General features: G+C 50.9%; 1 protein-coding gene across 2 annotated transcripts; it reads left to right on the forward strand.

The window, feature by feature from the left end:
- Positions 1-751: 751 nt before the first annotated feature.
- Positions 752-20003, forward strand: LOC141974400 (putative glutamate receptor). Of its 2 annotated transcripts, none has more exons than XM_074934099.1 (11): positions 752-836; positions 3908-4016; positions 7150-7181; positions 10536-10598; positions 11346-11525; positions 12675-12901; positions 14281-14378; positions 15004-15221; positions 15645-15870; positions 16685-16932; positions 17915-20003. In XM_074934099.1, the coding sequence occupies exons 2-11, from the start codon at positions 3944-3946 to the stop codon at positions 18005-18007; spliced, it is 1458 nt and encodes a 485-aa protein (XP_074790200.1). In that variant the 5' UTR covers positions 752-836; positions 3908-3943; the 3' UTR covers positions 18008-20003. The 2 variants fall into 2 exon arrangements, with proteins under 2 accessions (XP_074790200.1, XP_074790201.1); XM_074934100.1 differs by having other exon boundaries at positions 770-836; positions 3911-4016.
- Positions 20004-20416: the final 413 nt, after the last annotated feature.

Genomic DNA, 20416 nt, shown 5'->3' on the forward strand with positions numbered 1-20416 from the left:
TGCAAAGCTAGAGGCAAGACCCGCCTGCTGCAAACCAGTTTTCCCTTGCAAAGACACAGAACTCTCTAGCGGTCGCTGCTCGGAGCCGGCCCTGGTTCGTCTGTGAACGCCGTGAGCCCTTTGGTCTGTGACAGCTTGCCTGTCTCCTGGCACGTTCTTGCAGCGAGGGGGGTTTATCCCGAGAAGTATGTTCTACACGTCTGATGGTCTCCCCCAGTCTTTGTAGGCCACATGTTGTGGCCTTACGCTGGAAGCCCTTCAGCACAGGGACTGTGTCTGTGTTTGCACCTAACATCGCAGAGTCCTGATGCTGTGGGAAGGCCTGAACACTATGGTAAATAACAGACCTGTCAGACAGCCCAGCCCATAGCCTTAGTGGCTTAGATGTGCCCCGATGAACTTGTATAAGGAGACAAGCCAGCCAAAGAGCGGGAGGGTAAACTGAGGCACAGAGTGGGGGAAGCGCCTTGCTCAGACTCGCTCAGCAAGCCGGTGGCAGAGCCAGAACAGAACCCGAGTCTGCTGAGTCTGAGCCCAGCACCCTGCCTGCTGGAGCTCTCTGCTTCTGAGCCTCCACTTTGTTGGTATGACACTGCGTGGGCGTGAGCCCCCTCTCGCCCTCCCAGAAGCAAGGGGCTCTTGCTGCGTGCTTGGAACAATAGCCAGCACTCTCCCTGCTGGAGTCCCCTTCGCCTGGCTCCTCCTACCTGAGTCCGACCCTTTATCTAGGGGAAGGGGCGAGCCAGCCTGCATGTTCGATTTATCCCAGCTCAGAGTCGTTTCTGCTGCGGTCCCCTGGCAGACAAACCAGCCTAGGAGAGGCAAAGGGAATCACTGTAAGTGAGATGCTACCTTGAATTGCTCCTCTTCTTGTTTAGCTGAAAGGCCATGTGTGCAGCTGGCTTTTCAGCTCCGTCCGTTGGGCTCCTCTGTCCTGCTAGCTAGATTTGGCAGTGAACATGGCAATTTGCAAGAACTCTGCAAACGCTGGAGCTGGTAATACTGACAGCTTTTGTATTTGTTAACTCTTTGTAGAAGGAGAAAGCCCCTGAAGATTGCGCACCAGCTCTGCTTGTCTCCCCTCCTGCTTCTAGTGAAGTGACTAGCCCCCTCCCTGTGGAGAACAGTAGTGCTAACTCCAAGCCAGTTTCCCTAGAGCTGTGTCGCTCTAGTCTAGCCCCCTCTCTAGCTTTCTGGCGACTGGGATGCCCTGAAACCCTTTGGGGCTTTCCTTCCCCTTGTGCCTGAGCTTACTGGGACCAAGTCACACACTGTTTCCTAGTGGAGCATGACACATGTTTGCATGGCCTTCCCAGGTTTTATTCCTGAGTGTAAGCAGCTGGAATCTGTTCCTGCTAACCAGCATTTCACCAGGCTGTTTGCTTATGGCAGGCACAGGCAATTCACTGCCAGCGCAAATCCAGTATATTCCTTGAGTGGAGATGCCAAGTCACTAGAAATAAATCCAGCACTTCACTGTATGTGCTCTGTTGTAAAGGGCTGAGAGCTCAATTTGCAGTGTAACCCGGGTGGGGACTGTTTTTTTTCTTTATGTGCAGTGGTGGCTGATTTACCTGGTGTTCTGGCAACAGCTAACTGCAGCTGCTACTCAGTCTCCACCCCGCAGTGATTTTCCAGAAACCCAGGTGTGCACCCCAGACTGAATTCTTGCCCCTGCCTTTGGGATTTTAACAATCAAACCCCACTTTTGAAGTCTCTTTATGAAGAAGGCAGCTGTAATATTTACTCCCAAAAGGCTGCTTTTGCATCAGCTTTGGTTTCTTTCAGCTCCTCTTGCTCTCTTTGGAGGGGAGAAGGAAAACCTCCTTTGGAGAAGGAAAAAAGAAGGGAATCCGCTAGGGAAACAACTGTGTCTTTGTATTGTTGAGTGTGTGCGGGATCCCGGGCTGGGGGTGAGCGCCACTAGAGCTGGGAGGAAGAAGTAAAATATAAATGGAAACATTTAAGAGGCAGTTTGGGAAGCACAGGTGCTGAATGAGCCACTGTGGGAGCTGCTAGCACTTGGGAGGACTGGATTTGTTGTTTTAGCCCTGGGTCCCTTCCCCTGGTGAGTTCCCACACTGGGCGAATAGCTGGGGGAGCTTTGTGAGTCTGTCCAGCACCAAGGTTTGCTGGGACCCTCTTGGCTGTAAAGCTGGCAGTCTCTCTGGATGGGATCCTGAGTGGTGCTAAGTCCCTCAGTTAATGGGAACTGAAGCCACTCAGCACCTCCCTGGATCCAGCCCTCTCTCAAGATCTGACCTGTGTGAACTGGACCATGAGTCCTGAGCCCAGCATTCAAACACAAGGAGCTGCTGCCTGTTTGTCCAGTTGAAAAAGAAGGTGAGCTTTTTGGAGCAAGGTAAATTTGAGAGACGTGTCCCTTCCCTGGGCTAAGGGTTGAACTAGGGATAGGGGGGCCAGGAGCTGATCTGGGAGGCTGTGCAGACCCAGTTAATTCAGCCAATGAGGTGGGGTTTTGAGAGCAAATCAGCTTTGGGGGAAAACCTATTTTTCTCCTTAGAGAGGTGGCCTGGGCCGTGTGTCCGGGCCAGAGAATTCCATCTACCCTCTCCAGCAAGATCTGAGGCGATGGTGATGGGAACCTTAGAGGCGGCTGATGCTACCAAACTGTGCCCTGGTAACTCAGCAGTGTGGACAGGGCCTTGGAAAAGTGTGTTAAGGTTTTTAAGTGGCTCGTCATTTTGGGTGCTTGGATACTGCACGCCCTGCATGAGGCACCGCCAGGGGTCCTGAGCTCCAGAGGGCAGGCGCTCCATTGTCTGCAGATCACGCCCTTTAAAATGCGCCAAATTGAGCACCCAAAATAACAAGTTGCTTCTGAAAATCTTGGGCTTAGCTAGCTGCTCTGCCCTATTTTCTATGGACGGGGGACCAGAGATCCCTCTCCTTACCTTGTCTCTTAACCAGCTATTTGTGCTCAAACCACTAAGGGAGCGAGTCATTTCCAAGATTACAGCACCTTGCCCTCTCTTCTGTATAATTTCCTGGGGTGTGAGCTCTCTGAGGCAGGCACTGGCTTTGTGGTTTCGTGCTATGGCAATAGAGGGACTAGAGCCTTTTGCAGTGGTCTGTGTGACTTGGCATAATACATCACCATTGCATCTGTCATTGCAATTACAGCTGCATGCAAATTTTTCATCAAAGTTGTTCAATGACAAACGGCTTTTCAAACTTTAGGAAAACTTCTGTTAAAAAAAATTTCATAACATTCTAACGTTTCCAGTTTTGTGAGGAAACAGTTCAGAATGAAATTTGTTCATTGTTTGGTGCAGAATGAAAATGTTTCACTTCAAAACATTTTGGTGAAAAATCCCTGAAAAGTTTTGCTTGAAGCTGACACTTGTAATTCTGACTCTTTTCCCAGAAAACAAATCCTCCTTTTTTGTTGTTTATCCTGCCCTAATTGCAACTCAGGCTGCAGCACAAACCAGCAAGATTTCAGTGCTTGGCCTGTGTCCAGTTGCTCTGCGCTCACTCTGCTTTCTTCCTCCTGCCAGCCCAAGCAGGCTAATGAGGAGCACTGCTTCCCTATTAGCACCTCATTACCACACACATCTGCAGCCACTTCCCTTCTGCCCCGGCACGCTAATTGTGCCAGAGGAGGAAATGTAAGTCCTCCCGTTTCCCCTTTCCTTCTGATGCAAGAACGGTGACTGGAGAACGCTGCTTGTGACATGTCCTGGCCCTTTTGCTGCAGTGAAATGCACTGGTGACCCCTCACTGAGGTGCCTGGTCCCATAAGCCGTCATACTTTCCCCTGGAGACCTCCCTTTGAATCAGAGATTTTTAAAAATACAATGCAGAAAATCAGAGATGCCGTGACATTTACCCAGCCCTAGTGAACTGTGAAACTGACTTTACCCTACCTGCCTTTTGTCTCTAGCAGGGCTCCCTCTGGGCACCAGCTGCTTCCGCCCTGATGGAGGAAGCTTTTCGCTTGGCTTTGTGTGTGACGATGGGCCTGCTGCTCCTGGGGGGATCACGCCTGGCAGGTGAGAGCAAAGTCTGCTCCAGACGTGGGAGGGACCATCCAGACACATTCTCACTCTACCTTGGGATGCGGTCATCTGTGCAGCTCCCTCACTGATGGGAGCATACGGGACTGTCCCTTGTGTATTCTGCTCTGTCCAAGGCTTTAGCTTGACTACAGGGATGCAGCCAGGTGCCTTCTACAATGCAGCTTGTAACCATGCTGCCACCAGGTTAGGAGACATGTGGCTGACCCCGTTTTGGTTGTAGAGTAGATGAGTGGGGCCAGAAGGCAAACTGGCTGGAGAGAACTGGGAAGGGAGGCTGGGTTTTGCCAAACCACATCAGTGAGGTGTCTATAACTAAAATCTCCCCAGCATTCCCCACTTTAGCCTGCCCCTTGCCAGTGGTATTTTCATGTAACTTATTAGCATCTTGGAAGGGAAGTGTGAAACGGGAAGCAGTCGCTCTGACAGGCCTCCCAAGCATGGTGTGTCCCTGAGGGGACGCAGGGGCTCCAAGGAGGTGTTTGAGGGAGAGAAAAGCCCTGCTTGGTTTGTGGATAATTGATGCTGCGTTCCCTAGTGCTATCCACAGATAGCAACAGGAGCTTGGCAGGGGCTTGGCACAGTGAGGAACGGGTTCACCCCTCCCTCAGCCTTCCGCACAAGGAGCCAGTTTACTCTCCTCTGCTCAGGGGGCTTGTGTAGCCAAGGGAGCTGATGGCTCAGCTGGGTTGTTCAGCTGCTCGGGTTCCTTCCACTTCCTAGGTTCTCCCAAGTTGTCTGCTTCAGGAACAAGCTCTAGGGCAAGCAGGGAGGGGGCAGGAAATTGGGTCAAGCCCCCTCCTCTGAACAGTGGTGCAGGGTCTCTCACTGCCCATGCGGAACGGAAAAGCCCTGGGCTAAGGTCTCCTCTGGCAGGCCGCTTGTGCCATGTGGCATGTCGACCGGATGGGGTAAGGGCTGAGAATACGAGACCTGCAGTTCTCAGATCTCAGGTCTGTTGCTGAGGAAGCTGAGGTGGCCTCTTGCCGCTGGGAAAGGCTTGAGTTCAGGGGCACGGAGCAGGGTGGACGAAGGCGCTGCTGGCCTTGCTGTCCCCAAAATGCACAGTCAATGCGTGTCGCAGCCCTCCGGCTCTCCCCTGCCCTCCAGTGGAGCACCAGGCCCACACCGCCCCTGGGAGCTGGACGTGTCCCCTCTGCAGCGCTGTCCCTTCATCCTGTCCCTTCCCCCACTCCTGGCCTCTCCTGGGTTCCCTGGAGACAGGCTTAGGCCCCAAAAGCCTCCCCCCCTTTGCGGCCTGCGAAATCGGAACCCACATCTCGTTCCATGGCTTGCGCCCTCGTCGCAGGGGCGGGAAATGGCTGTGGTGGTTTGGCCCTGGAGCAGAGCCTGTTGCTGTTGAAGGGGCAGGGAGCAAGCGCCTACGTGGCCTAGACGTAGCGCTTCAGCCCTCCCCAGCACAGGTTGCTCTGTGTCCAGGTGGCTCACAGCTCCCGTTTGTCTCTGTTTTCCTCTACCCCCTTCATTTTGTGCTGTGTACTTGGATTCTCACGAAGGGCCGGCCGTGGATCTGGGTGCAAATGTCACTGTTGGGGCTTGGCGCGAGTGCTACCCCGCTCGGTTATTTACCGTCCTTTCACACGGTGAGAGCTGGATGCGGCTCCGACAGTGAGGGTTTTGAACGGCCCCATGCAGCGCCGCTGCGGGGGGGCTGAATACTTCAACACAGACGCTTGTTTTGTTCCAAGAGTTCCAAGAAACTCTTCAAAAAGGAGCCCAAAGGAACTCGTGCTGGCTCTAACTTCTGAAACAACAAGAGAGCTCCTTTGAGGAGGTTCCAGCTCCCTGGAGAACTGCAGCGGCGAAGGAGAAAGCTGGGTTTGTTCTACAATAAGCTAGAGTTCAGCCTGAGAACAGAAGAGGCAAAGCTGATGAACCTTTGTTAAATGAAAGAGCCCAGCAGCTTCCATTTGAAAGTGCTCTGAATTCTGCTCGGGGTTTGGCCTTGCAGGCTGGTAGGTTGGTATCTCTCTCATCCCAAAACACAGGTTTGCGTTTTCCTGTGGAAAACTGATTCTGTGCAGCTAGTAAACGATGCTCTGGACTGTTTGCTCTTTTAGTCCAGCACCTCCAAGCACTTCCATTTAGCACTGCAATCCTGGGGTGGGAGGTGAGTATTAGCTGTAATTTTGTAGATGCAGAAGCTGAGGCTCAAAGGGACTTGTTCAAGGTCAGGTGATAGAGCTGGGAATAGAACCCAGGAGTCCTGATCTCACCACTAATAATGGTGTCCAGCTTTTATACAGAACTTTTCAGCCACAGATCTCAAAGCACTTTATGATGGAGGGCAGGGTCGTTGTCTCCATTTCACAGATGGGGAAACTGAGGCACGGTGCAGGGAAATGATTTGCCAGCAGGCCAGTGGCAGAGCCAAGAATAGAGCCCAGGTCTCCTGAGTCCCTGCCCACTTGGCCGTGCTGTCACGCACCAGACAAAACTCCTGCAGCAGTAACTGGCATTTTGCTCTGTGTGCTCCCGAGGGTGGCACAGTGAGGCAGCAGCTCGGGCTGAAGTCCGTTCTTCGCTCTCCATAATGGGGCATGGCGGGGAAGGATTCCTGTCTGCCATCCTGGTGGCTGCACGGCCGGGTGCCTTCTGCTGCCCCTGCCCTATGCAACTGGAGAGTATGGGAGCCTCGCTCTGATGTCTGGGTGGTGGTGGTTTTTTTTTAATAACTTCCTGCCCCCCCTACAGAATTTCATAGGGAAGATGATTGAAAAACACTAGGGAACGTATCTCCATCACTATCAGCTGCGACAAGGCTTTCCCATAGGGATGCAGGTGAGGTCCCTGGGCACCCTTTCCTGGAGCGAACATTTAGGGCTTTCTGTACTGGTGGCAGCTGGGATTGTGGCATTTGGCCACATGTATCTGTGGGTATTTGCTGCCCACTAACAGTGTGATGGGAACAAGGGAGCACACAGAATAAACCCATCAAGTGTCATGAAGCCAAACTGTGAACCTGATACAGAGCCCCCTGAAATCAAGGAGAGTCATTCCCTGGATCAAATTCCCCCCTAGGAAATGTGATCATTTCCCTTTAAAAGCAGAGTAACCCTCACCAAAAACATTTTGTTTGTATTTGCAGGAGCTATCGAGACTGGAAATGCTGTCAGTAAGGTATGTCAGTTTGTTAGTACACAGCTGCGAATGTTCATGTGAAAAGGCCTGTTTCACTCCAGAGTGGGTTGTTGGTATTAGTGTTTTCAGTGCATAAAGTTTGATCAGGAAGGATTAATTTTTGTAATGAATTTTCATGGTTAATGACATCGGTTTCTGTGTGTGTGTGGGGGGGGGTTAATGGATTTTAAATTTTTTGCCTTATCAAAATAAGCCTCAAGGAAAAAACAACCTTCAGCTATTATTATTTCAGGACGATAGAAATAAACTCCTCACTGAGGGTCAGAACAAACACTGGATCGTCTGTTTTTTCAGCATGATGGAATGCTGCATTTTTAGCCAGACACGCACAAAATCCTTGTTCGTAGCCCTCGAGTTGTGTTTTAACTGCCAATAATTTCAATTAACAATAATTCAGGGGAAAGGGGAGACAGTGCCTCAGGTTTTTGCATGAAGGAAGAAATAGGCAATTAAAGGACGTTTACTAATTAAATCTAATCCTGTTTAGAAATAAACTGCAGGTCTGGTAGCAGCTCGGGTAGGCATCCCCACGCTAGCTGTGATCTGGCTAATGCAGCTCAGGTTGGCAATGAAGACATGACAGCATGTGCTGCATGAATCTGCCTGGAAACCCGGGTCCACACTTGCATTCCTAGTCTGAGCCAGGGTCCACACTACCATGCCTTCACTGCTGTTTGAGTCGCGCCAGCTAGATTCAAGCTAGCACGGATGTATCTACCTGACTCCAACTGCCATGTACACATACCCTTTATTGTTTTTATATTAGGTAGTGTCTAGAGGCCCAAGCCAAGCTAGGGATTCTGTTGTGCATGGTGCTGTACGCACAAAGGGAGGGAGGGGAAACAGTGGCATAGAGAGGGGAAGTGATTTATCCAAGGTTACACAGCAGGGCAGAGTGGGGAACAGAACCCAGCTCTCCTGGATTATGGCTACACTCCAAAAAACAACCCCTTGTGCCAGTCAGGTTGCGCCTGGGGCAGCTGGCTCGGGTGGCGCTCTGGGGCTAAATGTAGCAGTGTGGATGCTTCCATTCTGGCTGGAGGCAGCTCTGGAATCTGGCAAAGGGGGCCGGTTTTGGAGCTCAGGCGCCAGCTCCAGCAGGAACATCTACACTGCTATTTTTAGCCTTGTAACGTGAGCCTTGCAAGCTCGTGGCAGTTGCTGTGGGGTTTGGGGGACTTCTTTGCAGTAAAGACGTACCCCAAATTCCCATGCTGGTGCTCTAGCCACCAGATTGTGCTGCTTCTGACAGGGAGGCAGGTAGATAAACAGATGGATTCATTCACTGGATTGCTGATTACAAAAATAAATACTTCAGCTTCCTGCAGGGTCCCTTATTTTCTCCCCATCAATGCGACTCTTCCCGTTGGGCAAGTTTTTGTCTCTTCCTCTCGTTCAGTCTTCTTTCGATGGAACTGAAACGAACGCAGCTCGTCTGACTTCTGCAGCGCTTTGTGCGATGGTGGCAGCGTCAGCATTGCTTCTAGAACAGCATCTTCATTAGCTGCTGACAGATGGCACCCAACTCAGGCCCTGATTCTGGGAGGTGCCCAGCTCCTTCCATTCCAGGGGCACTCAACACCCGGGGAGATCAGACCCCCTTTTTCTGCTGCACCTCCTGCAAAAATAGTAGCTCTTGGTGTTTCTTTTGGCAGCAAAGCAGATGTAAATACGTCTTGTAGAACCTGGCCTGGTTTCAGGCAAAGCTCAGAAGAACTTTAGAATAGGTCAGGTTCCGGCCCTAAAACCTTGCGACGGTGACCGTGCGAGGGTTGTGAAGGTAGGAAAACACTGTTTTGCAGTTCAGTGCTCCATGCAGAACTGAATCTGTGCTTTCCTTACCTCCCCCTTATCTAATGCTCCCTGCTGTTCTGTGCCTCCTGGAAGTGAGCTCTAATGAGGCCTTAATTGGCTTCCAGCTGTTTTGTCTGCAGTGTAAATTGATCGTATTTGAAAGAATGTGTATGTGCTGTGTATCCCAAGAAGTGAGACAACATGGAAAGTGATTTTTGTTTGGGTAAAATATGTTGGCAACACACGATAAAGTAAACGGTTGTGATCTATTAATTACCGTTGGGGAGCGAGTGACAGGAGACGGAGTCAAGTGGGAGGGGGAGACGTATTGCTGCGAACACTGGGCCCGCTCCACAGCAGGTGAAGAGCTGGGGCGCTCCGTTGACTGCAGTGGGGTTGTGCTGACTTACACCAGCTGAGAATCTGGCCCTTTAAGCCTAGACGTTCAGTGCTGGCAACAGCATGGAGTGTTGGCTGCCCTGAACATGGCCCCCTGGTGCCGGGACTGCAGGCTGGAGGACCAGGGCCTGTGCTCCTGCAGAACCATGTGGCAAGTGGATTGCTGCAAAACCTAATGCTTTGGAGTGTGGCTCTCTGATGCTGCGAGGTGCCCACCTGCCCCAGCGGGGAAGGCACAGAGGACCTTGGGGGCATCGCCAGGTGTTTAGTGTGTGAACCGGATAAACCCCAGCGGTGGGTCTGCCATTATTAGATCCATTTAACACATGCCTGTGAGATGCCTTTACCCCGGAGTTCCAGTGCAGAAAGCAGAAATGAGTCTGCTTTGCTGGATCGAGCCCTTCCTCCCATTTCTATGCTGAGCGCCTCGAAAGGAGACGCTTAGTTTTTCTGGTGGCCTTGGCATTGCTGTGTGCCTCAGTTTCCCCATCTGCCACATGGGGATAATGATATTAAACTTCCACCTTTTGTGGTGGTGGAGAGTATTTATCCAGCACTTTGCAGGGCCGTGTTGGTAAGTGTCTGGCTTTGATGCAGCACTTTTTATCAGCGGATCTCAAAGTGCTTTATGAAGGAGGTCAGTATCGCTATCCCCATTTTACAGATGGGGAAACTGAGGCACAGAGAGGCGACATGTTTTGTCCAAGGTCACCCAGCAGGCCAGTGGCAGAGCTGAGAATAGAATGCAGGTCTCCTAAGTCCACTACACCGTGCTGACCCCGGTACAATGTGTGACGGGGCAGAGAGAGGGCAATTTCACTCATTGGTGTCAGGAACGTGCCAGCATCCAACCCTCGATGCATGGGTGGAAGGTGGAATTTGCAGCCGTCCTTTCACTCCCGATGGCATGTGTCATTTGCTTTCCCACAGCTTGAAAGCAGGCTTGCTAATTCTGTGGTACCATTTAGATGGTAAGGCCCTTGGGACAGGGACCGTCTGTGTTCTGTGCTTGTACAGTGCCTCGCACTATGGGGTCTTGTCCGTGACTGGGCCCCTAGGTACAATAACAATGGGTCGGGCTGAGCCGGCGCACTTCATGGCTGAGATCCAGCTGCTCACCCTGAATGCTTTGCATTGCAGGGCGGCGATGAGGCAGGACAAGGGGCAACGGATCCTCAGACGCTGACTGTCACAACAATCCTGGTAAGGCCAAGGAGCATGTTGCTGCTAGCAGCTGGGGTAGCGGACTCTCTTCATCCCACCCCTAGGCTTGCACGTGGCTTTGTCTGTTTTTGAGACCAAACTCCCTTCCTCTGTCTGTCTTCAGTGAGTCTTTCTAGGGCGCTCAGGTACCAGCTAGCACAGGCTAGAGGGAAGGGTGACTGGAGGCTTCCAGGACAGAACGGGCCCAATCCAGCAGGAGGGTTGGGTGGATGCTTCTTTCAAACACATATTATCTTGAGAGCTGGGTCTGTTCCCAGCTAGACACGGCCAATGCCCACTGAGCCGTGTCCCGCAGCGGAAGCTGGTAGTGACCAGACTTGTCGCTCAGCATTGTCAGGAGGCTCAAAAGCAGAGACAGATCATGTGAAAAGCAAATAAAAGCCTAAGTGGTAAAAAATGAGGCCGCCCTGCTTTAAGAGTGGGGGCGTCCATGTTTCACATGAATGAGTGACTGCTAGCATCTCTTACCAGGGAGGAGGTGTGTGGGGAAGCGCTCAGGGGAGCAGATTTCCAGGCCCTGGAAGCACCACAGCTAAATCCTGGGTTCTATCACCAGGTCTTGAATCTGCAGGTGGCCATCTGTTGGGGATTTGGCAGGCCGAGGGGGGTGGAGGCTGCTGAAACGGGGAAGGATCTCACAGCCGGTCCCTGGTTGTTGATGGTGGAGCTGTCTGGTTTCAAACATCCTTCTCCCCCCCACCTGCCCCCCCGCCCCTTTGCGTGTAGCAAGACCCCTATGCGATGGCAAGAGGCACAGAGCTGGAGGGCTACTGCCTGGATCTGCTGGACATGCTCGCCAAGATGCTGCACTTCAACTACAAGGTGACAGTAGTGAAAGATGGCCACTATGGGGCTGTCTCCTCCAGCGGGAACTGGACCGGGATGGTCGGCGAGATCGTCAGGCAGGTGACTTCTCGGGAGGGCTGAACTTCCCCAGGTGTGGGGGTGGAAACAACCACGTTAGCATCCCCCGCCGGGGATTCTTGTTTCCCTGACAACCCCAGGGAGCTGTCACCCTGCCCACTTCACCTCAGCACTAACAATCCAAGTGCCTAGCACATCTCCTCTTCACGCAGCACTTGGCAAGCGTTCGGTATGGAGGCCTCCCTGTGAGGTAGGACAGTAGTGTTATCCCCATTCCTCAGATAGGGAAACTGAGACACAGAGATGGGACATGACTGTGCACAAGACCACAAAGGAAAGTGGGAGTTCCTGGCTTGCTGTGTTGTGCTCAGACCACTAGGCTTATAAGCTTATAAGCTGTTAGCAGCAGGACAGTGGGGTGGGAGGAAGTTTTGTTTCATGGTCTCTGTGTGTATATAATGTCTTCTGCAGTTTCCACGATATGCTATGCATCCGATGAAGTGAGCTGTAGCTCACGAAAGCTCATGCTCAAATAAACTGGTTAGTCTCTAAGGTGCCACAAGTACTCCTTTTCTTTTTTCTTTTTACAATAAACTAGTTAAGGACATGTTTGAATGGGCGCCTTGTCCTGTCCTGTGCTGCCACCTGGTGGCAAGTTGCAAATTAGAGCCTACGCTGCCCTGAGTCCGGCCCTGTGTACCTACTTGCAGCTCTCCAAATCCTGGCTCTGGCTCAAGTTGCAGTGGGGGAGATTAGGTTGGATATTAGGAAAAACTTTTTCACTAGGAGGGTGGTGAAACACTGAAATGCGTTACCTAGGGAGGTGGTGGAATCTCCTTCCTTCAAAGTTTTTAAGGCCAGGCTTGACAAAGCCCTGGCTGGGATGATTTAGTTGGGGATTGGTCCTGCTTTGAACAGGGGGTTGGACTAGATGACCTCCTGAGGTCATTTCCAACCCTGATATTCTATGATTCATGCCTGTAAATGCTGCAGTCTGGAGAATTGGGAGACACAACTTGCTTCTCAGCCCTGGCTCTTCCCGAAATGGGGATGGCTTGCCAGAATGGCAAATAGGAGGCTGCTAAGTGGGACAGTGATGGGGGTTGTCCGGTGGCCACCTGTCCACTGGGAACTGAGACTCCTCCAGCTTGTGTCCCAAGGGTTGCTGAGACATCACGGCTTGTCCTGCAGGAAGCAGACCTCGCTGTGGCTCCCTTGACGATCACGTCAGCGAGGGAAGAGGTGATTTCCTTCACCATGCCATTCCTGGGTACAGGGATCGGGATCCTGCTCAGGAAGGATGCTGCCTCCCAGGGTGCTTCTCTCTTCGGCTTCCTTGCTCCTTTCAGTAAGGAGACCTGGACTGGCCTGATGGTTGCTTACCTGCTGACCTGCCTCTGCCTCTTCCTTGCAGCCAGGTAAAAATACAGCTGCTGCTCTGTACAATGTGTTTGGCTTTCTCTGGGACCCATTGCTTTCCCCAGGCACCAAACAGACCCTTACTCCTAGCCAAAGCACTGGGTTGTATTTGCTTCTACACACCTCAGAACAGCTCACTGGGCTAAAAGTGCAGATAACGTGTCTCTTTTAAGGCCCACGGTACTTGAGAGATCTCAGCAAAATCAGGGTCTCTTCCCCTCTAGATAGTCACATGCAGCATGTCTCTAACATTGTAAGAAGCTTTGGATGCTCCATTTAAACAGACGAATTTCATCCCTGTGCTTTCACCTTCATCCCAGTTAATTTCTCTCCCCTTAAACCTGACCATGTTTGTGTCTAAGGCGCAACTCACCTCCGGGTGCTTGACTCACACTGGCTTCAGTGGGTGGAATTCTCTCTCCTCTAGGGTGACCAGAGAGCAAGTGTGAAAAATTGGGACAGAGGGTGGGGGGTAATAGGAGCCTACATAAGAAAAAGACCCAATAATCGGGACTGTATCTATAAAATCAGGACCTCTGGTCACGCTACTCTCCTCTCCTGCCCATGCAGAGCGGGGATATCCAGGCATGATGCGGGAGGAAGAACTTCACTCCCCACTTCCAAGCCAGCCGCAGCGTGGCCCCCCTGCAGCCCCAGTCTAGAACAGCAGCTGCTGCTTTGCCTTCCTTGTGCTGGGATTTCCCTGTGGAATCCACGTCATCACAGATCCACTCGCTGCGCCTCCTGTCCCGAGCACCCTGCATAGCCCATCTCTGCTGCTTCAGTAGAGTTGAGGATGTGAACGGGGCCACTCTTAGCACAGCCCCCCAGTAACCAGAGGCCTTGGTGATCATCTGAGCTGTTCCCCCTCCTGCCTCTCTTACTTGGAACTGCCTCATTGGATTCGTTCTTCTCCCTTGGCCTGGGCATAGGCTGGGGCAGTTAAGCAACCCCAGTGCCAGTGCATATCAGCCACCATTCATGCCCCCAGGGCAGAGTGATCTCAGTGTGCCAGGGCCCACACCTCTCGCTTTGTACCTTGTCTTTCCCTTCAGTGCCGCCCCACTCCCTGCGGAAGGCCCAGCTTCGCAGCCCAGCACTTGTTCCTCCCAGCTGGCTGCCACCATGGCCAGGTTGGGAGAAGGAGGCTCGTCTGTGTTTCTGGGCGATGCACCCGTCCCAAGCCTTCACTGCTGCGATGCACCCCAGGTCGAGGGCAGCATCAGCTGATCGCTTCCAAGGTCATGGCCCGGGTGCTCCAAACAGGAACGCAGTCACTCTGAATCATAGACTGGAGCTGTGTGGGCCACGGAACAACCCCGGCCCCTCTGCGGTTGATGCTGGCAGGGCTGTTGTGACACCTGGTTTCTTTCCATAGGCTGAGCCCCTGTGAATGGAAGGAGCCCAAGAGTGAGGAGAACCACTTCACCTTTCTGAACAGCCTCTGGTTTGGAGCAGGAGCTCTTACCCTGCAAGGTAGGACCCTAGTGGGGCTGTGGGTGTGACCAGCTAAACCTACAGCTGTCAGGGAGCCGATCGCACCATTTCGGCCCACATCCATCGCGGTGTAAAGACCTTGTGTGCGGCTGGTATGCTCTGCTCTATGGACTGCCCTGCCCGTTTGATTTTGATGGAGAAGGCCATCTCAGCAGGGCGTCCCGCAGCACTAACTATGCCCACTGGACCACAGCCAGTACCTTAGTCATCGCTCTGCTTGAGTACCGGAGGGGTGGAGGAGTCTGGCTGCAATGGGAGGTGGTTTGAAGGGACGTTACCTGAACACCGGTGTTTGAGGTCAGAGGGTGCCAGGCTCTCCTTTGCCTCTGGCCATCGGTGTGGTTTCCGTGCAGCGGGTGGGTGGACCGGGCTGAGGCTGAGTTGCTGTCCAGGGCTCATGTACTAGCCAAGGCTGCTGTGTGCTGGGCTCTAGCGCTGCAGGGGAAGTTTCCATCGGGACGAGTGTCGTTTAATAAAGAGAAACGCACTTTTTCAAGCTCCCCGAGTCCCTTTAAATACATGGATCCGCTCCCGGCTGCCCGCGCTGTCCCTTTCGTGAGCATGTCAAGCTGCGAACCCTGCAGCTGCCTTCTCTCCTCTGCAGGTGCAGCGCCTCATCCCAAAGCACTGTCTGGGCGAATCATTGCTGCCATCTGGTGGTTGTTCACCCTCTCTCTGCTGGCTGCCTACATTGCCAATTTCACCGCCTTGCTGCGTGCTGGGAACGAGCCGCTTCCAATCCAGACTTTTGAAGATCTCGTGAAGCAGAGAGAGATCGAGTTTGGGACAGTAGAAAGTTCCTCCACGTTTCAATTCTTCAAGGTGCCTGACCCTCTCGTAGAGTCCCTAAGAGCCCAGGTGCTGCGATTGTGCTCAGAGTCAGACTCCGCATGTAGACAGCTTGTGCCAGCCAAGCTTTGATGAGCTTCTTTTGCTTAGCTAGTGAGCTTCCTGCATAGGTTGGATGTGTTCCCGCTTCAGTTCTTGCTGACTTTTAAAGCTGTGTATCCCCGGTCTGCCTGGTGACGCTTTACCTTTTATCTGAAACCTGTGTACTTTGCTGAGAGACTGGTTAACTTCCCCGCCAGGGATAGTGCATGGGCAGCTCTCAGTACAGAGGCTCAGAGGGAGAGAGAGTTTAAACTATCTTCTCCAGATGGCTATTTTGCAGTTGGTGCACACCGGTCTTCTACAGCCGCTTCCTCGATCACTGCGAGGTTTGACGCTTTACTTTGTGGGCTGCAGAACTCCAGGAATCCCATCCATCAGATGATCTACGAGTACATGGACAAGAGGAGAGACCACGTTTTAGTCAAAAACTACCACGAGGCGGTTCAGCGTGTGCTGGAATCGAACTACGCCTTCATTGGGGAATCTGTATCCCAAGATCTTCTCGCAGCCAGGCACTGCAATTTGATCAGGGCTCCCGAGGTCGTTGGAGCAAGGGGATTCGGCATGGCTACAGCAAAGGGTGAGACATGTCTGCTGCTTTGTTTCCACCCCGCCAGTTCCTTTCAACTCACTTGCAGCAACTGTGCCACAGAGCTAAGAACCCCTGATTTCTAGATCCACTTCCGTGCCCTTCTGCCGGCCCATGGGACATAGGACAACTTCAATGGGCCAGGTCCAAAACAGCCTCTCCTGCCATGAGACTCCGAGGGGAGCTCAGTGACCCGAAGCAACGTCAATATCCAACATATTAATTCTGCTGATGACTTTGGGCTCACAAAGTTTTGCTCTCTGACATGGACCCTTCATTCTTTAGAGGCTAAAGGATCCTCTGCCAATCAGTGATTGGTTAATTTTTTTTCTGTAGCCCCAACATCCCAGAATAGCAGCCGATGCATACTGAGGACTTTAAAAAAAAGTAAAAGTCTGCTGGGAAGGCTTTGATGATTGTTCTCTTTAATGGCTGTTCTGCCTGTATTTTTTACATTGCCTTTCCCTGTATCTCTTTCATTATTTTTTTAGGCGGCCTGGCATGAGGATAGCATAGCTGTTCAACAGCTCAGCTGCTCCTACTGCATGGCTGTTTTGAGATGTGACTGTTTGTTTTTAAAATGCAAAGATTTAACATTATCTGTCATGGTTATCCCATCTTTCCTCTCAAAGAGCTTCAACAATTACACACACAATATACGCCTGGACTGCAGCCATTCCAGAGGTGGTAAGCAGCAGCCAACTGACTGCCTGCTGCGTATTTATGGGTTGTGCCTAAGTGGCTAGCAGTAAGTTGTGCAAGTGTCGTATAATGCTCCAGTTCACTTCTCTCTGCTACCCTCCAGGATCACCGTGGGCCAGTAAACTCTCCCTTGCTGTGCTGAAACTGGGCGAGTCAGGCGACCTGGACTACCTACGTAACAAGTGGTGGGAGACCACCTGTTTCCATAAGGGCCCAGACACATGGAGTCCTCTGAAACCGCAAGCCATGGGTGGACTTTTCCTGGTTCTTGCAGTCGGCCTCGTGCTGGGAGTGATTGTGGCTTTGGTGGAGTTGTCAAACAAGAGCCGACATGCTGCTGAACGGGAGAAGGTAAGTGGCACTGTGACACCTCCTTACCTTTGCACAGTTTTACTCTCATGCGATGGACCTAGATCCCCTAGGGGGGGACCTAGATACCCCCAGTACAGCTGCACCTCTTCTGATGTAAGTAGCAAGTCAGAGAGGTGTCCTGGACCCCACCTAGTAGAAAACATTTGACATGGGGTAGATCTGCACTGCAACTGGAGAAGTAATTTCCAGCTCAGGTCGCAAAGCTAGTGTCTGAGTATGTACCTAGGATCGCAGACAGGATTGTACATGAGCTGTTAGCCCATGACACCATTGCTATGCTGCTATCTCTGTCAAAGCCAGTGTGGCTACTCAAGCTGGAAATTACATCTCTAGCTGCAGTACAGATGTATCCTTAGAAACAATCTTTCTGTATTACTATGGATCTTTGCACAAAACTACAATCTCCATTATGGAAAGAAATCTGTTTATTCCTCACTTTGAATGATGATCTATAACATTTCCACAGCCTGTGATTCGTGATGATATCATTGAGGGTTACGAATTTATTTAGGGAATAAACTGGAGGAGATAAGAAAAAAAACTTGATTTTTGTTTAACTCTCGTTAATAGTTAGTATCCGTGTGCCTTCTAACTTGCTGTGGACAGACAGCGGACGAGTGTGTGTCAGAATTAACGTCAACTGCATTGCTTAAGTTATGCTGCAGTAAAACTAGTGCAAGTGGAAAGCCTTGGCAGTACACCCACTTTATTTGCTACTTCTGTCCTGTTTCCTTGGCAATGATAAATTTGTTCTAAAGTACCAGTAGTTCTAACGAATGCTTTGACAAGTAAGGGAACGAATGCAAAGAAAAGACAGCTCTTGCAGTTCCTGTACTTGGATCTCAGCCTTGTTGTGCTCAGCTGATTCCTTAGTACAACCAAGGCCCTGTGTACATTAAAAGGGACTTTTCTGGGTCACATGGAACACCTTCTCCTCCCCCACCCCCTTCATATCTTTCAGAAATCTTGCTGCTCTGTTCTCATCGAGGAGTTGAGTCATCGGTTCAGAATAAAAGAAGGTGCAAGAGAGAATCCAGAGAAGGTTAAACCATAAGAACCTCCTTAGGGAGTGGAGTCTCAGTGTTAATCAATTTCTTTCCTAGTGTGTGTATTCAGTAGTAGCTGTTTCTCTGCATGAGTTTTCTGCACTGGTACTGTATCTCTGTATACCTAGAGTGTAACTCCCCTAGCACTAGGAAAGGTCAATCTCTATAACGATTGAACTGCAGACAGAGAACTAAATAGCTCCGAGGACTGACTCCAGATCCTGGCCGCTCTAGAGCACTAAATCCAGCCTAGCAATGATGACTGAAGATGTCAGCATCTGATGGCTACTGGGTGGCCCTCGTAAAACAGTCGCAGCTCAAAGGTTGAGGATTGAGCAAACGTGGAGAATGAGCACCTCATTCATACAAGGTTCTGTCTACACTGGACTTGGAGGTGTGACTGCAGCACCTAACCATAGCAGTGAAGCCTTAGCAGCATGGGCTGGACAGCCCTCCCGCTGATGCTGGGGTATGTTTTGAAGCAGTTAGCCCATGTTACCCAAGCTAGCTCAAATAACAATAGAAGTGAAGCTGTGGCCAGTCTGTTTGTGCCCCAGTCACACCTGACTGCAGTGTAGACATACCCTTAGCATATGGCGACGCTGGGGATGTGACTAGCAGCTTGTGTAGAGTGAACTAGCTCCAGTACCAGCTACTGCAAGTCTGTCTGCAGGCTGTGCCAGTCACACCCTCGGCTGCAGTGTAGATGCACCTTTAGAAGTGGAGCCTGCAGCTCAGCGTGGATGCATGTGAGCTGTCCCTGCTCTGTGACGCAGCAGAGGATTGTGGCTGTCAAGCCAGCAACCTCCATCAGTGGTAATTGTTTATTTTAAATGCTCAAAACTGAATGACACGTGGAGCTGCAAGTCAAGGGGATCAGTGTGAATATTCTGGAACCAAGCTTAGGAGACTCTCTAATGAGACTTCGAGAGCAGTGTAAAACAGAGTAAGCAGCATTTTCCATGGTGCTGCCCAGGTTACTGCCTGCCATTTTTCAGTATGACAAAGATTGTGTCTGTACAGAGCTTTGAATACTGAAAACGTAACAAGTATCAAAGAACAGCTTTGCTAGACAAAATACACTTATTCGGAGCCAGAGCATGGGAACAGCTCTGTTAAAAAACAAACTGATATTTAGCCTTTAAGTTAATGCAGCTGCTTGGCACCTGCCAATGTTTATCAGTATAACTTCCTCCAAGTGAGATGCTAGCCAGGAGCATGCTGAAGGGCACAATGATTGAGATTCACTCTCATGCAAAACTTCCAGTCTCAAGTTCCTAGGTCTCACTCACCGACCACACGAAGGTGAGTTTTTTCCCAGTGAAAATGTATTGACTATTTTAAAAAAAAAAAGGGGGGGGGGGTTGGGGGGGAGGGTGCAAATCTTGCTGCCTGCAGTTTTCGAATTGCATGACTCACTTAATATCAGCCACCTGTGGAAAGAGTGACTGCAATGGAATATTAACGGCCTCAGTTATGCTGAGCTTGAACTAAATAAAATGAGGTAAATCAACTAAAATAACCTGGCTCTTAAATCAGCAGGGCCAATTTAACTAACGTGTGATCCAACAGAAGTTGCATTGTTCTTACGCCTGGTTTCTGAGACTTTTGGTTGCCTTTCCGCATACCAGAAGAGCTGGGCTTAGTGGCAGAGCATGTTACACAGCATAGGCATTGCCCTCCTGTATATACTGCCTTATGTCTGCTGCTAGTTTTGCTTGGCTGTAGTGGGAACGGGTGAAGAGGGACAGTCAGTTTCAGTAACATATTGAATATTGGCAACTGCAAAACTCGGGAAACATGCATTGCCTTGTGGTAGCAGGAACATCTGTAGAGTCTCTTTGCACCTGGCACCTAACAGTATATACAGGAGGGTGAAGCATTAGGGATGCTAAAAATGTTAGAGGAACAGTCTGATCACTTGGCTGAAGTTACTTAAGGACATGTTTAATCCCGGCTATTACAGAGTAGGAATTTTCAAATTAAACATTCAATGTTACTGTCTGTCTGGCTTGTTTTTGATTGAATGATATAAGGGATCTAATCTAATCTAAGGGAGAATAAAGTAAGTGATGATCTCCATCTACCCCCGGAAAGGTAAGAGACCTTCATTTACTGTTTGGCTGGGTGGTGAGGGAAGAAGCAGCAGCATGCTGACTGTGGTTCGTATTCACCTTGGGCTGACTGGAGTTTACTGTGTAAATACATGGTGCTTCATGGGGAGAGCAGACTTCTGTGCCGAGACTATCCCTCCTCTTGTAAGAAACAAGCTAGTGCTTTAATACAAGGCTGAGAGCCACATAGCAAATGCTATTTAAAACTATGAAAGCCTGTCACCACTGCAAAGGTAACCAGTCCACTCCCCTTAAAAAAGTTGTTTGAAAAAGAGCATGTGACTTATTTAAAACTAAATTAAA

Source organism: Natator depressus, chromosome 18, assembly GCF_965152275.1.
Source record: "Natator depressus isolate rNatDep1 chromosome 18, rNatDep2.hap1, whole genome shotgun sequence".
Lineage (NCBI taxonomy): Eukaryota > Metazoa > Chordata > Testudines > Cheloniidae > Natator > Natator depressus.

Bases quoted from the DNA above. Each gene is read 5' to 3' on its own strand.
- LOC141974400 (XM_074934099.1), top strand. From the start codon at position 3,944: ATGGAGGAAGCTTTTCGCTTGGCTTTGTGTGTGACGATGGGCCTGCTG. The intron at 7,182-10,535 runs GTATGTCAGTTT...TTTGCATTGCAG, and splicing joins CTGGAAATGCTGTCAGTAAG to GGCGGCGATGAGGCAGGACA. The intron at 10,599-11,345 runs GTAAGGCCAAGG...CTTTGCGTGTAG, and splicing joins TGACTGTCACAACAATCCTG to CAAGACCCCTATGCGATGGC.